Source organism: Telmatherina bonti (assembly GCF_933228915.1).
Source record: "Telmatherina bonti genome assembly, chromosome: 10".
In the NCBI taxonomy this organism is placed as follows: domain Eukaryota; kingdom Metazoa; phylum Chordata; class Actinopteri; order Atheriniformes; family Telmatherinidae; genus Telmatherina; species Telmatherina bonti.
The window spans coordinates 26,962,600-26,980,233 of record NC_136628.1 but is presented as its reverse complement, the minus strand read 5'-3'; the positions used below and the strand labels follow the sequence as shown (position 1 = coordinate 26,980,233).

The following is a 17,634-nucleotide window of genomic DNA, read 5'->3' as shown; positions in this document are numbered from 1 at the left end:
TTGCATGTTTTACTCCTCTTAGTTGAAAATAAGAATCATGTCAAGTGTTTTGGTACAGCCTTTATTGCAAAGTGACAACATCCCCCACATCTAGTCTACAGAGAGATACACTTGCCATCAAGGATTGTGACATTAGTAAAAATTAAAACTTTGCTTACGTTAACAATGCAGATGGATGTTTTACCCAAAAAATAAAGTCTGCCCCTCCAAACCCACACATTTATTTTTGTCATAAGAACTAAATGCATAAACCTGATCTCCTCTACTGAAATGAATTCCTTAAAGTACTGCTAGTTTAGTATTCCTGTGACAGGATGACAAACTACTGAACTAGTCTAGGTTAATGTGTCGTTATGATTGTAGCTCTGTGTTAAGAGAGATTTTTTGTTTTATTTGGTCAAATAAACATTCATCCACCTCTATGTTTCATACAATAATAGAGTCTTTATTCCTCTACTATATTGCTGCCTAACTTCACTAGAAAAGAAATCAGCTGTGGTCGTTCTTGATGCCCTTTTCTCTCAGGGTTTTGCAAGCAAAGGAAGACCAAGTAATTGGAGCCATGTCACTTCCCAGCAATCAACCGGTCCTGTCTTACCTTTAATTAAATCCTACTGTCCTCACGGCATGTTTCTCCCACTGTGTCACAGCAATGTGTTTAATTGTATAGGCCTGTGTGTGCAATTATGAGCTGTCTTACTGTTTATGTCCCATCATTAATCTAGGAACTAAAGGGTGTCATTGTGGCAGGACAGCTTAGACCAAACAAATCCATTTTCTGTGGTTGCCTCAGTGTTCACTTTGCATGCACTTTTCAGTTTCTACTGAACATGGCTTTAAAATGCAGTCCAAACAAACTTCTGCAATATCTCATACAGCTTGTAATTTAGAAATGGTGACTGCTGCAGAAATTATGTGACCTCCAGCCAGGGAGTGGGAAGAAAACATTAAAAACTCCAGGGATAATTCTGCCTTTCTACACTGTCTTAGGAACAGGAGGTGCAGAAGTGAAAAGTAGGTCTGAATATAAGGCAAGGCTCCATGAAAATAACTCCCTTTTAATTGGTGATACTAAGAGGCAGGACCTGTTAGGGAACAACTGTCTGGCATCCATTTCTTTTCCATAAAGAGGGAAATCTGCAGCCTTGGAAATCAGGGGTATGTGCAAAAAGGATTGCAGATATCACATGCAAAGCTCGGGTTGTACTAACCGTGTACTGTAAGCGCGGCAGAAGCTTCAGACTTCCCAACCATGTTCTCCACCACACATGTATATGAGCCCTCATCTGAAGGGGTCACTTGGCGGACAATCAGCGTATGGTCCTCTAAGACTTCAAATCTGAGGGGACAGAGAGAAATACTCAAGAGATGACACAAAAAGCTGAAACATCATGTGTCCATTGTGATTTACTGTGGAGTGCCTCTGTGAGTTACCTGCCCTTGGGCAGGTCAGAATCATCTTTCCTCCAGCGAACTGTGGGAACGGGGTCTCCTTGAACCACACAGTAGAACTCCACACTCTCGTCCGCCAGCACCACCACACTACTGGGACGTTTCACAAAGGTCGGCCGCTCTGGAGGGCAGTGCAACAGTCAGAATAAAAATACTAGCACAATCATTATTCTCATCATGCTGACAGTTGTGCTCACATTGTGGGTCTTAAGTCATACCACATCCAAAATCTGTCATGTTTTAATATGAACATGTAAAACACAGTAAATAAAGAGAATTTACGAGCATCAAGGAGATTCAATGTATTTATAGACAAGAGGATTGTTCAGTTACATCAAGCTGAAGACTTAGATCTTATAAATAATGAACGAAAGGGTGTGTGTAAGAAGACAAACCAGAGAGAACGATACTGCAGTGCACCAAGCCCACATTGAAACATGGTGGGAATATTCAAGCAGGGTTGATCTGCCTACTCCGGAATGGAAAACCTTACCAAAACTGACTGTCCCAGCCAGGGAGAGAAAGAACATCAATATTCAAAGACAGACTGCACCTTCATTCATACTGCAGCAAAACAATGGGGCTCAAACATAACCCAAAGCTTTGTACAAGCTGAAGGAAAACCAAAAAAAAAAAAAGGAGCAAGGATTTCTGGCTGCCAAATATACAACTAACATCAGCTTACTACGAGATAACATGGATGTTAAAATCTTGCACAAACTTGTAGAACCCGTGCAGACAGACACTAAAATTTACATTTACCACCAGTCTATATCCAGATATCTCAGTAATTAGTTATGTAAGGCTTGTAGAACAGCATATGTTCACCTGTATCTGTATTCAACAGGATTCTTCTCTAAGCCATGAAAGACTCTGAAGTGCTGAAGTGTATATTTGCAGTCCAAGCCGAGGTACATCTAACCATGCGCTACTGATAAGAGCTCTACTGTGTTGGAAAGCGTTAGCAAAATACGAGATGGATAGAACTGTGAATGGAGGGGGGGGGGGGGTGAGCATTTGGGATGAGGTGTCAGAAGGACAGGTCCGCAGAGAGCTCTCATACTGAAAGGTTAAAACATTGCATGCAGCAAAGGTAGACATTCAGTACTTGTTTAGTGCAAAATCTCTCCAAAGATGCCAGACTGGAAAGTAGTGGTGCATAATCAACATAATTAATAGGTTTTTATACTCCGGTGACAACATTTTCATACAGCGGATGGCCAAACAGAACCATATGAGCTGAAAGAGAGAAGAGACTAAGTGATGCACTTCAACAAGGTGAGGCGCTAACGCAAATATGCAAATATTACCTAGCACCGTGAGTTCAGCAATCTCACTCTCCCTCTCTCCGACCATGTTAGTAGCAATGCAGATGTATTTCCCCGCATCACTCTTCCTAGTGTTGGTGATCATCAGCTTCCCGCTCCGGATCTGAAAGAAAGCATGAAAAGGCACAGTTGTATTTGCACAGGATCTTACCATCCTAGCATGTGGCGTGTTTGTGCATTTCTGATAGACGATGGAATATTCATAATGCACGTAATAAGCAGGCAGCATTCTGTAAATCTTATGTTAAAATATGCCCCCGCTCCTTTTCCTTTTGAACGCCGAGAGATATTTTCTTTCATGTTAAGATGGCACCTGCTAATAATCACATCTCTGCCTACCGGCTCTTTGAAAATAAACACTTTTACTGCACTAGTTTGCATGACAGCCACATCTTACAGACAGAGCTTGCTCTGCCTTTCAAGGCGTGCAGAAGGTCACCTATTACTAAATTACATAATTCATACCTAGCGCTCCACAAGATCCGTAGGAACAAAGACATGGCCTCTTTGTAGAGATCTGCCTTAGATGTTCCGTCAGCCTACTTTGCCTTTCCCAAACTTTTCATTCTCTCCTTAACAGCATATCTGAGTACATACGAATGAGCACACCCACACACACACACACACACACACACACACACACACACACACACACACACACACACACACGCAAAGGTTAAAGACATATGCACTCTGTGCTGCTTTCAGTATTCTTCATCTACCAACCACCCCCACAGATCATGGTAGATGTCTTTATAGCGCTTTGAAAGCAAGAATCTGTACTGACAGTGCGGCATGTTGCAGCAATGAGTAGATGTGTTACTGCAGACAGGAAGTGAGACAATCTGAAGACCCCAAAAACAACCACAAAGCAGGCCTTTGTGCACAACGTCTGAAAACATCTCCCAGATATCGTCAATTTAACTTTAAACCCCAGTTTTGCTTTAAGACTGCTTCTTTCCTACCTGCACTTAGAATCAAGCAATTTGTGTATTGCTGCTAGAAACACACCGCACGTAGCGGCGCTGCCATTTCTTCAGAAGAGTCAGGGGCTAAGGCTGCCTACAGAGCTGTGTCCATAAAGCAGGGAAGGTGATCCAGCGTCATGCTAGACAGCACCCGTATTTATGCTGGTGGGCACCCTTCACTCACCAGTTTCCAGACAGAATATACCATTAAATTGCTGCTGCAGGGATGAAACCAGCAGCTACTCATTTATTAGTCAGCCTCCTCCTGGCTAACCTTCCACCACAAACACCCCACGCTGTCCACCAAATAGACCTAACTGCTGCTGACATTTCAAATCACTGGTAAATTATTTGGTTTTAAATGGAAGATTTAACAACCAGTTGTGGGGCTTGTGTGTACATACAAACACTAGTGATCACAGGAAGCTGTGAGATGTCAGACATTGTGTGTTTGTATGCCATTTGGGAGGATGCTAGGGGTTCACAGGTAAATCTCAGACCAGGTATTGAATTCAGCCATTCATGTCAGCTGTCAGTGGATTAGGATTTGATGTTTGGACTTGCATGAGGGCCAATGCAAAATCCTCAATGTTTAATAAAAAAAATATTTCTTGTAGCTTGTTTGCACCTAAAACATGTTTGTTTGAAAGTAAATCACAGTTCTTAATATAGTGTACAAGCTATGAAATGATACAATTCAGATTTTTTTCGTTCATTAAATGTCAGTAAATGCATGTAAGTGGCATGCGTTTTATGGAATCCATATTCATTTTGGGTTATTGATACTTTAGGATGAATCCTGGGGGAAAAAAGTGCATGTTTCAGTTTAATGAAACACATATGAGCTCTACAGCAATACAATGATTGTATCTTGATAGCTCTGTATAAAATGAGGTCAGTAAAATGTTACTAGATCAGTATTTCTCAAGGCCCAGAGGTTGATGATGAAACCAGTGTTGCTAAGTATTGTAATACTTCTTTGCTACTTTTGCTGTTACCTAATTTAGCATCTTATTAAAGAGCACATAAATAGCTTGTTTATTTTATGGACCATTGCTTGTTTGTGCAGCAATTCCATTGCTAAGAACTGTAAATAAGGGTTGCCTATTTTCCATCTTGAGCAATGAAACTGAACTTTATTGTTGTGCTTGTTTTCATTTGCTTTCTCTTTTTTACTTTACAGTCTGAGATACACATGGCACAAATATTCTGAAACTGCTTGTAATTTGATTTATACACATGTCTGGTAATTAAAATATGATTTCAACAAAACTAAAGCACATATTTTACTGATGTGTTATAGAATAATTTAATTTTCCCTGAAGGAGCTTTAAATCCCTGAATGTCATGGTCTGTGGGTTAAATTTCTATTTTTGGTCAGATTATTTTTGAACTTCTGTTGTCTGTTTTTCAGTTTTCAGTTTAGGGTGTCTTTGAGCTCTGTAAATTGTCTTGTTTACTGTTTTATCTTGGAGAGTTCATCCTTCTATTGCACTTATTTCCTGCTCCTTTTGCACCTGATTCTTGGTTGCTAAGTATCACACCTGCTCGACATTGGTAATTGATCCCTTAGTTTATCTTCTACCTGGTTTCTCAATGGGTCCGCTCCTTTCCCACCAGCAAGGCAATGACCTGGAGCGAAGCAAGTGGCAGAGGAGAAGTTTGTTGCTTAAATGTAGGGGAAAGTCCATGGATCTTATTAATGGAAAATTAATCATCAATGTAATATAAAAATTTAAAATATATCAACAAGTTTGTATATTTTTCTTTCAGGTTGTGATCTGCAAAGTGCAACAGTGACCACTGGAGGTCTCTTAGCAAATAAGGACAATTAGATGGATTGGAAGACAACTTTGGTGTCTAGAGCAGCTGAAAAGTATCATAAAATCAGAATTTTGTTTGTTTTAAGAATCATGGTAATGTAAAGTTATCAACTGAACTTAAATATAGGTCACAAATCAACATTATTAAGTTGGAACATTTTATTAAAGTTTATCTGCAAACTGATTTTGTTTGTTCCACCCATGTGGTTAGGAGAAACATCTTGCTGAAAAAATAAAGCTGTCAGATCTGAATGATCTATCTAATGGCCCAGCTGATTGTTTGTTTTAAATGGAGTGACAGCTATGCCGACCCAGCTTGCCACCAAGTCATACAGATGTTAAATGGCGTAACAACTGGAAAAAAAAGCCTCCATTTGTGGGGTCATATGAGTTTTGGCATGTAAGGACAATCCATTGAAACACTGCTCATATAATTTAAGATTAATTGAGCAGACAAGCTCAAGCTTAACATTACTTGTTTCTAAAACTCCAATCTTTTGCAGCACTGTACCTTTATTACTTTCTTGTTTTACTGTAAACTATTTCATGGTTCTATATTTAGGACCAAAATGTTTAATCTCCATGGATTATCATGGATTATTAAATCATGATCTGTGTCCTTTTGTTTAGGTTTTTAGTCTGCTCAATTTGAATTTAGCCTTCCCTGTTGTTTTTATTTATATTTTTTGCAGGTTTTTTTTTCTTTTCTGTTCTGTTTTGTTTCCTGCTCGTCAGTTCTGCTTGTTTAATTAGCAAACTCACTTCAGCTGTTTCTTGTTAGTTGTTCTCAGTTTATTTATACCCCTTGGTTTGAGTTTCTTTTTGCTAGACTGATGTCATTTCCTGTTCTTTTCTTTGCAAAAGCCTATGTCTCAGTTTCAGAAATTCAGCTTCTGTGTGGCATTTACATTATGAAACCTTGTCTTTCTGGCACCTACCTCCTCCTGCTTTGTCAGCCTGCATTTAGGTCTTCATGTCTCACAAACTATGACATAATACTTTTGTATTCTTAAGTACTGCATTGTTTTTTTTGTTTTTTTGTTGTTTTTTTTTTGCTCAATATGGGAAAAAATATACATACTTTTAAAACACTGTGGATATTGTATAAAGTTTTATTCTGTATTCAATGGACTTAAATCTTTATGGTACTCCAACCCCACCCATATTTTCCCGATCAAAGGCAGCATGTTCACTCAGCCTAGACAAAGTCCAAGCTGCAAGTGGCCTATGCCTGCTTATTTTAGTCCAGTTTTTCTCTGTCCAGCTCCTCAGGACCCCCTGCTCTGCATGTTTTATGGGTAACCCTACTTTAATAAACCTGAATGAACTAAAGGGCTTGTTAACAAGCTGCAAAATACTTGATGAGGAAGTTCAGTAATCTGACTCAGGTGTTTTGCAGGAGAAATATGTCTAAAACATGCAGAGCAGGGGGTCCTGAAGAAGTGGATTAAGAAACACTGCTTTAGTTAGTCCAGGCTGCTGCATTGACCCCAGCTAACTTATTCTGACCCTGGCTAACTTACTGTCTAAGTTTACACATCTCAGTTATTCTGGTTCCTCCCAAACATGCAAATTTTCACTACTATTGCATCTAGGCAATATCAGGATTGATTCTGTTAATTTCCAACATAGAAGGTATAGTGGCTGTCTGCTCACCTTTCTGACAGTCTAGTTGGTATTCTTACAAAATCAATCCAGAAGACCCCAGTCACGATGCAGATGACTAATTATGCAAATTAAAAAAAAAAAAAAAATTATGGAGATGTAAATAGGGCTGATTTTTAGCAGAGTGAGCTTTGATAAGGTGTGATGCACAATGCTTCAATGAATTTATTATAAAGATGCAATGGATCCGAGATACACTTATGGTGGACACTTTTGGTTTGTCGTGTGGTAAATAGTGTCTTTGAGTGAATGCTGGCGGTAAAGACTTGTTTCCATTAGAAAAGATGATTAGAGAGGATGGAGACAGGCACAGAACGTACAAAGCAAAAAGCAGCCTTTGTATTTCCCTCAGAGGAACCCCCCCCCCCCCCGGCTCTGATCTGTTCCTCTCCTTAAATCAGAGATAGCTGCTCTGTCCATCACCATCCCCAAGAGAGACTCTACCTGTCAATCCACACTAACATTAGCTTCAATTCCTCTCCTGCATGTCACCGAGAGCATGCACATGTAAACAAATCAAACGCATGCAATGCAGACACAAGTACACACACGAAACTATCCACACAACCTGGTTCTGTTCTTACCAAAGATTTCCACCCTGGACCTATCCAAAGTTCATTCATAACTTCCATGAATGGCGATAACAATGCGGTCTAATTCAATTATTCACTCATAAGAAAATGAATGTGAAACAAATTTATATATTCTTCTTCCCAATTTTAATGATTAATGGGTAAATAATTAAGATTAAATAGAGAATACATTCACTGCAGCTACATTTACTCATCCAGGGAGGTTTCCAATGTTAAGCCAAAGTAGCATCTTTTACTGTTATGCGTTCATCTCTGTCATCCAAGCTGGCACCATCTCTCCTCCAGGAAATGGTGGGTTCGGGATGTCCACGGGGTGGTTGGCACTCCAGCACAGCCGGCTCTCCCACGGCAACCATAACGTCAACAGGGTTCTGTCTGAAGTCGTCACGTAAAACTGGAAAATACACACACACACACACACACACACACAGGATGAATGGTAAACAAACTGAAGTTCAGTGGTGTTTGAGACTGTCAACATTAAATTATAATAATTGTTAAAATGGTGCTGTGAGCAGCAATGCATTTGAATGAGTAGGTATAGACAACGGATGCATACATTTATTGTTATGACAAATTGAGTTTTTTTTTTTTTTTTTTTTTTTTATTTTAAAGCAAATGGATATTTCTACCATGTCTGTGCTTGTAGCATGACAAATACAATGGTAGATATCCCACTGGCAATCTTCTTCAGTTCAAAGGCAACAAATTGCTTTATATGTCAGTTCCCTTTGCTAAAATTAAGCTATAAGTTTCATTTGATGGCAACTTGATAATAGGCTGCTTGCTCTGTTGAAGAAAACACAGTCGTCAACCCATTCATGATCATTTATTGTTTAATATTGTTTTTATCCAGAGTTCTCTGCTTATCTGAATTATTACCATTATCAAACTTGGGGTCTCCCATGGAATCCTTTCTTTACTAAAATAGACTATGGACTTAAACTTAGAGAAAGCTTTTCTTTTTAAAGTGCCCGACAGTAAGGCAGAAGTAGATGCACTGCAATAAAGCTCAGCAGAATAGCGAGATCTAGACGTCCTCGGTAGCAGGAAGCGGAAAGCTACCACAGCAGTTCATCATCTTTACTCAACGAGAAGCCAAGAATTTCAGCCTGGGAGATGAAATAAACTTGCATGTAATCCAGAAGAGTGTGAATTCTGGTGGTTGGAGGCGTCTCCTTTTTGTCTCCACCAGAAACAGTACATGGATGCTGTCACTATCCAGCTTCAATCATCAAACATCCCAAGGAGGAGCAGGTCACGAGTAAATAATGCCAAATGGGAATATGATTTACAAAATTCTGACAGAATAAGAAAATGAACTGATGCATAGTCAGGAAAAGTGGGGGTTTTTCTCCAGTGAGAAGATTTCTTTACCCCTGATGAGGCGAACAACATGTGCTAACCCAGATGCCTCTGCATGAGTGACTGCTGTTAAGCATTCCCAGTCTTGGATTACAGGAGGAGGGGGGGGGTGCTGTACAAGCCAAGAGAGCTACGCCAAGACAGAGCTAGCAGAACAGCAGAATTCAGAAAGGCCAGGCTGGGGTGAAAAGACAGGAAACAAAACGAGGAAAAAGCATAATCACCCCCAGATGGTAGCAAACCATTCACCTCTGGTTAAGGGGTTATACATAACACTGAGCAGGGATGCCTGAGATGCTTTACGATCACCGAGGATATGAGAAAACAAATTGAGACAATCCTCTAATTGGAGCTATTTTAGCCTATGCATGTCTTTGGGTTTCACTCTGCTGCAAGTTCGGATCCGACGAACATAGCTGCAAGTGGCCGAATGCAGTTCACTGCATGCTGATGGGAACCAGCTGTCTTACAACCCCTCTCCACACCCCCGACCCCCCCTACCCCTTCTCAAATCCACCACTGCTAACACCGCCATGTCACATGATAAAAGACCATCCTCAGGGGACACAAAAACATGGTTGAGGTTACCTCAGACAGGAAGAAACTGAGACCATCAGAATTCTGTGTACAGTGTCTACGTGCACGCTGATTGATTGATTGATAACATCTCATTCCAAAAGCAATCAGGTCACACATCTGCTTTTACTATTGTGTGAGGCCCAAAAGTTTCTGTAAGATTTGAATCCTGGATTATTTCATCTAACCCCTCTGTTGAAGATATACTTTGGTGATAGCATTAGCGTTAGTTTAAGAAATATGAATGGAGAGGAAAGGATTACAAGCAGAGGAGGCGTGTGACTGTTAATGAGGAATGTTCTTGTAAGTAAAAGAGAACAGGGAAAAGTTGTCTGCTTTTTACTGTAATGTGCTGGGTAAGCATCCAAATGTAGATCTGTTTGCACAACTATATTCTCAGGAGGGAAATGCATCTGTTTACTAAGTTATTACAGGTAATCATGCGTGCCCAAGTAAAAAAACATACATGTATAGACAAAGCAAGAGTACTTTAAGTCTTAAAACCTAAGCTATCCTGAGACTGTATTCTTCTCCTGACAGCCTTCAGTTCTACCTGCAGTCTTTTCTTGTCATCTACACAGTTTATGTAATTTCTCCTAACATGTAAACACATCCCGACATTGTACTTTCTAGACGTGATAGTGCTGACACTGCCGTCTTGCCTTTAATTACTTAAGTCAGGGACATTTGCAAAAGCAAACTGTACAAGGACATAGAAGAATGGTGACATGCTCCACAAATTGATTTTTTTATTATATTTGTTCTCAGTAAGCTTAATATTTTCTTTCTATGTTCTTGTTGAATGAAAAAAAAAAACTTAATCATTGACTTCAATCCTGTTTTCCTGCCTTCTGTTTCTCCCTCTCATCTGCACCTCTCTTGTTGTTCTCAAATCCCACTTGTTTATCTAGCACACGTGAATTTCACTTTTTCGAAGCAATTCCTAGCTAAGGTTCTAGCTTCAGTCATACCTATCTCTAAAGCTTCTGAAACCAACCCTGCTTGCCTGTTTAGCTGGAGCTTTGCACCTCTCGCTGTCTTCTTCTCTCCCTCCATCTGATCCCTCCAAATGAGAATCTCACAGCCCACTTCAAAGCATCAGCCCTTGGCCTCTCTAGTCTGGATCTGACAGTGTCTGACTTGTTGTTAGTCCTCTGGAGCCTGAGCCACAGCTTGAAAGGCCTATTGCAGCCCAGCTCCAATAATCCTCTCTGCAGAGTCCAACTGGACCAAAAAGGAATACAATCATACCCCACAGATAGGAGTAGGGTGGGGCGCGTACAGATTCCCTATCACACTACATCACTGGAAAAGACCGCCAGAGATACATTTCATCATGACAATGTAGACTGATCCTGTTTTGTATTGCATTCGAAGCCGTTACGCAGCGTTACAAATTTCAGTAGAGTGATTATTTTGACCTCTCAAAGTCAAAAGCAGCATTGCTCTGAGGCATTCATGGTTTAGTGTCAAATTTGTGTAAAGTTAAACAGCATGTTTCTGCCTTCATCACAGATTGTAGTGGTAGAATAAAATAAGATGCAGCTTGTTTAAAAATCTGTTAAAATGTTGTTGTTGTTGTTTTTTTGTCATTTCGTTGAAGACAGACATTTTGAGGTCATTGCCATGATGTGTTTTTGCTCAGTTATGTTATAATTGATTGGAACCTTCAAAATATCCAAATTGTGGAGACTGTAATGGATGGCCTGAAAGAATGTCATAATGAGTAAGTCACTGCAAGCTCAAAGAATGAAGAACATAAAGCTCTTTTTCTCTTACTCAATAAGGTGTGAGCAGGGGTTAAACTGGGCCAGGGCTGTCTGAGCCCAGATGCATAAGCTAGTGCTTCATCATGGAATCTCAATGAATAAACCTTTTCATGATTCTTAGCTATGAATAATTAAAACTGAAATTTTACCAATCAAAACAGGCAAACTCATTTGTTTTCTTTTTCTGTAGCTGTAAAACGCCATTTTACAGGAAGTTGTATAAGAACTCTCATTATAAGGGTTGATTGAGACCCCATCACTTGCTAGTCAGTCTGAGTAAGTCAGAGGGTCGACAGAAAACTGACAACAGGTGTGTGGTGTTATAGAAAAGGGGATGTTAAATAGGAAACTGCATAAAACTTGTGTAAAATTTATTTGAACTGTACCCACTTTGAAACGGGGAAGGGGATGTCTCAACTCAATCTGTTATTCTATCTTACAGGTTAATGCTAAAGTTGACATTAAATCGGCCTCTAGAACACTGATACTGAAACTGAACAGCTTTGTCTTTATCTGGTCAAAGCAGGAACAGATTTGGAAACAAAAATTGTGGGGACCATGAAAGGGATAAACTGGGCAGAAAAAGAGTGGTACCTGTTTCTGACCACAAGATCAATTAAATGAATACATTTTTTAAAAAAAGAAAAAAAAAAACACATCTAGAACAATACTTCTCAAAATGTTATAGTGGACCCACGTAACCTTTATTTTGTCATGCAAAACAATCTGTACAATTTCTCATTCCCGATCCTTGCCAGGCAGAATCTGATTGTCTATATTTGTGATTGTGTTGCAATATTAGTAAATCTGAAAACCTTCTGTCTCAAAAACATTTGTTACAAAAAAATGTTGACTACATATAAACTACTTAGACTACTTACTACTTACTTACTACTTGTCATTTTAGGTATTGTTATGGAACCAAAAAATAATTTGAATAATAATGAAGATCTTCTCTCAATGAGAACAACTTTCTCTTCACTTTGTATTTGGAATTAGGTAAATAGCTCAACGTTTCCAAGTTTCTAATCACATATCAAGCTAGCAGGCAGCTAGCCTGTACGCTACGCTTTGGTAAAACTACATTTTGAGTGAACGGTCTGAGTAAAAGGTCTGAGGTCAACTTATTGGAAAGTGTTTGGTATTTTCTGTAAAATGTTTGTCATGATAAAATCCTTTACTTAGCAGTATCAAGTCAAATGGAAAAATGAAAAGGATTTCAAAACCGTCTGATCTGATGACTTTTGGTTCGCAGCACCAATACTTACAGTGAGAAAAAAATAACCTCAAGTAATGATGACTTCCATTTTGCCAAAAGTGTAAAACTTAAATGGGTTTTGAATTTAATGTCACACAATAAACAACTGATGTATACCAATTAACATAATCCCTATTAAGAAAGCGATAAAGTCATTCAATGTTAGATTATGTGGAAATGCTTTGAAGGTGCAGTGAGTAAGAATTAATGACGTTTAGTGATAACAGGAGCATTGAAATTACTTACAAGCCACCATCCACAACTGTGAATGTGTGGTAGGCGTCAGTAGCAAATATTCTTCTATGTATGTTTTCACCTGCGAGTGGAACAACTGGCCTTAGATGCAGTGATGATTACACGACAGGTTTGTTTTTGTTGGTTTTTTTGGATAATATAACAGCACACAAAAAGAATTTGTTTTTATTTATTTATTTTTTGTTTGTTTCTGTGTTTGTTTTATCATTGACATATGATTTTGATAAAGTCCCCCTTTAAAGTGCAATACTACTTACTACTAAGCCCCCATTAAAGTGGCACTACTGAATATTGGCAGATTTTCACACACTGGTGGGAACTAATGAAGACTAATTTGACATCTGTTTTGTATTATGTCTCTTCTCTAAGCTCTCTCCAACAAGTTAAAACCAGTCAGATTTTGACTCTGTTGCTCTCCCCCCCCCCCCCCCTTGCTTTCTTCAATAGTGTCCTCTTAAGTTTCTTTGCTGAATCGGTCATGGAGTAAATCTAAAATGGCCAATGTACTGATCTCCACTTGTTGCCATGTGATGCTGTGCCATGGAGCAAAACATTGTTGTCACATGCTGCTCCAGGCTGGAAGACAAATTTATGAAATAGTTTCTCAGCCTTGGGACACTGTAAAGTAATGATGGCTCCAGGAATGTGCATAATAAATGTCAATGTGCGCTTAAAAACAAATCATAAGCACAGATCTTTAAGGAAATGTTTGTTGTAATTCTTTGACAAAAATATCTCAAGGAAAACTAGGTTTTTCATAAAAACTTTTTGGAAAGTTTTTGTTGTGTTTTTAGTTTCATCCAAAAATAAAACATCAACTCCCATAAATTATGTAATCATAAGCAAAAACAAATTGTTCAAATAGTTTGCTGAATATTAGTCATAAAAACATGAATAAAATACTTTTAAAAAATTAAAAATTGTCTCAAGTTTCACTCAACACTTCTAGCTCCTACAAGACCATTATGACTATGGAACAAATCCAGAATTTCACATTTTAATAAGGAAGTTTCCAAACCAGTGGATCATCCTGGCTGTGTGCATGTGTTATGAACAGTCTATGTATTTTATTTAATTGTGCTGAAGAATTATTTGATGTAAAAAAAAAAAAAATGAATGCAGTGTTTGGTAATCCAGTCAAAAAAAAGAGAGTTGGATAGATGGTTAGATTGATAGATGGACAGATGGATCTTTTCTTAATCCTCAAGGGGATAATTCATATTGTCCAACAGGTCACAATATTTACATTTTCACAATAAGATACATAAATATAATAAATAAAATAAGTATTGCAGTGATGCCAATGTATAGTAAACATCAATATGTTGTGGTGCAAATTCATTTAGTTAGTTATATATGTCATTTGAATTTTGATCTAACCATTCCCAACTAAGAAACTGCCTTCTTTTACCAAAAAATCCAGGAGCACAGACTTGAAAATATATAACAAATAACTACAGCCAACCTTAAAAATACAGCTTTCAGCAGATCCCAGCAGATATGAAATCCGTGACTTTTCTCACAATCTATCTCCTGACCTCTTTCTACCCCCTAACTCTCTGGATCTATCCACCACACCCCCTCCTCCTTCACCTTCTCTTTTTGCTCTTTCAGAAATATAGTCTGGAGAGACAGAAAACTGCAAGAAAAACAGCTGCTCCACAGGAAAACCAATACGTGTAGCTCATTTATAATAGTTGGTTAGATATAAAGAGCAAACAAAGAGACACAAACAAACGTAGAAACCAGGAGGTTCAGTGGGCCCCATGACCCTTTCCACATACCTTCTGAAGCCGGGAAGATAATATGGACTGCAACCAAGCAAATCTTATAAAAATGGAGGTCTTGCACATACAAATTAGACTTTGTGCATAAGCTCAAACTTATAACTATGCCACTTGAGATTTGTAGAATACACAGCATCCAGAAGACAGTGTGTTGTGCTCGTAAAGGAAACAAAAATTCCTTGCTTGTCCTCCCCAAGCTCCCCTATTTGAATTTCATTTTCCTCAAATAAATCATTACTCAAAGAAGTCCCAAGGCTAACAGACTTTTCTGCATGCGAGGCAATAAATCTAGCTTATGGTTGGCGAACCAATTAGCTCAACACAGTGGCTCACTTACTGGGTTAAAGCTCCCAGTTGTAATATTTGTTGGGTCTTTTAACTCTTCACATTTCCCATTTCCGTTTTAGCAAACTGCAGTAATAGCAGACTATAGTGGAATATAGCTACAGAGGGGATCAACTACTGGCACCTTCCCATTAGATAATAAGAAAAAAAATTGAATGTCTCTGAAATTAATTTAAATTGATATATTAAGATAAAAAAGAAAACATATGAAAATCCAGATATTTCTTTGAGTTGCGGTTTAACAGAAATATAATGATGGGACCCAAAAACTAATATTTTATTGAGCAATGCTTTGAGGTCATCATTGAAATCAGGTGTTTTCAGTGACTCAGTAATACATCTGCACCTGTTCACAGGTATTCTGGCCCACTGCTCATCAGCAAAGTACCCTAAATTGTCTTTGTATAAGGCAAACTCATATTGATATTTGTTCTTGCTAATTTTTGCTCTTTTGTATTTAGGATCTTATGTTGAATACTAAATCAGTTTAATCTAGTCAAGCATTTAAGTTAAAGGAGGAACAATGTCTTTTAAGAGCAGTCATGTGGGTAGAGACGGAGCCTGTGGATTCTGTTTTGTTTCTCTTAGTATTGTCCTAATTGTGGAACCACATGGTTTTCTTACCATGTCTTGATGTGCCTGGAAAGTAACTACTTTGTTGTTTCTTCAAATAAATGTCTACAAAACTGGGACGCATAAGCCACAACTACATCTATGTACATACTACAGCAGTGACGGCTTTTTTTTTTTCTTTTTTTTTTATTACTATTCTTTCCAACCAAAAGCAGTGTCTCTCTCACTAAATCTATAATTTAACAAATTTTATTTAATAATACTTTTTTTTTTTTCCCAGTTTCTAGTTATTTATGGGAATATTGTACATTTATCCTTTTATATTTTTTTTTTCAATGTGTGGTTGCCAATACACTTGAGCACCACTGCTTTAAAGATGGACACTTTGTCAAGTATGTATCAGTGTTTACCTGTGCCATCTGGAGTTCTGTCTTTTAGACAGCTTTCATGGGGTTAAACGTTTTGTCATCGTGCCTTTTTTTTTTCTCGGAACAAAAATGGTATGTTTGGAAAAAGAAAAAGACTGAAGCAGGATTACTTTTCATTTATTGAGATGCCATGCTGTCTGTCAAAAGAGGCCCATGTACCATGGTGCAATGAGCATGAGTGTAAGGATGGATGCACTGGTTCAGCGTTTTTTTTTGGAAGTTGTGACACTATAATCCTGTTGATGTACGTGCAGAACATATCATTCGTGAGAGGCAGATACTAAAACCAGCTAAAAGGATTGTGTAACCTCCATTTTAATCTTCTCCTCTCATCCTATCCCTCCATAAGAGGGAAAGTATTGCTGAGAATAAGGAGAGAGTAGATACGAAAAGACAGGCAGCCACGAAGAAGATTAGGAGAATTAGTGAGGTGGCAGAAGAGCTGGGTGAAACGGAGGCTAAACAGCTCTGATAGGGCGAGGAAAATTGTCTGTTACGGAAAAGTGGTTGTGGTTTTCTTCAACTAATTCCTCATAAAGGCGCAATATTTGTGTTTTCTCTCAATATAGAAAAGAAATCCTTAAATTAGAGCTTTATATGTTCATTTTATTTGGCTCACGGTATAAGCAGCAAGTCATGAAAGATTACATGTGTTAACAAACTCAGAAAAGTAATGTACACTTGCCTTTTTGTTTCTGAGATATGATGTTCTTAGTGAAGTCATTCCCACACAGTGGTAAGGCTTTTGTACTTCAGAGCACAAAACAATTATCAAGATCAGTCAGTAATGCAAGTTTTCATTTTTACCACATAATGCAATTTACACCAAACACTCCCACTGTGTATAGAACTGTTATAATCCTAAAAACAATGATTATACTGAGAACCTGGGAACCACACATGTCAAGAGTCACACCCATGTGGACAATGAATGTGCCATGAGGTAAATATTACAGGTAAATACCTTAATATTTGCAGCTGTTGACATTCACTATTAGGATGACTCACATGCTTTAAAAAAACCATATTGAATCCATGACAACATCATAAAACCCATCTACTGTTGAGTTGCAGGTGCAACCTCAGTGCTTTCCAATGGGCTGAATCATGCAGGGTTGTTTAGATGATCCTCACAAGAAAATATGTCATTAGTACCCTTATTTGTCCAAAGCATTGCAGTGTCATGATAAAGTCACAGAAATATCTACATTTGTCGGTTGTGTTTGGTGCAGTACTCAGATGACTCATTTTTTGATCATGGATTAAAGCAGTGCTGCTGCTGAGCCCTTCCTTAACAATCTATGGATTGATTGAAAAACGATGAATCCATAAAGAACAAGTTCAAGTCATAAAAAAAGACATCAAACTTTCATATTGAAAAGAATTTCTCTTGAAATTTATCAATTAACCATTAATTCTGTTGTATAAACAAATTGGGAGGTGGCTATT

General features: G+C 38.3%; 1 protein-coding gene across 1 annotated transcript in view; it reads right to left on the bottom strand.

The window, feature by feature from the left end:
• LOC306761315 (roundabout homolog 1-like) overlaps positions 1–17,634 on the bottom strand; it is a gene marked incomplete at its 3' end in the record, with an annotated part of 64,580 nt that overhangs the window by 19,056 nt on the left and 27,890 nt on the right. The window contains exons 2-5 of the mRNA XM_079247440.1: positions 8,066–8,223; positions 2,763–2,883; positions 1,435–1,573; positions 1,212–1,339 (exon numbers count right to left, since the gene is read on the bottom strand). Coding sequence (XP_079103566.1) covers positions 1,212–1,339; positions 1,435–1,573; positions 2,763–2,883; positions 8,066–8,223 — 546 coding nt within the window. The remainder of the gene's footprint in view (positions 1–1,211; positions 1,340–1,434; positions 1,574–2,762; positions 2,884–8,065; positions 8,224–17,634) is intronic.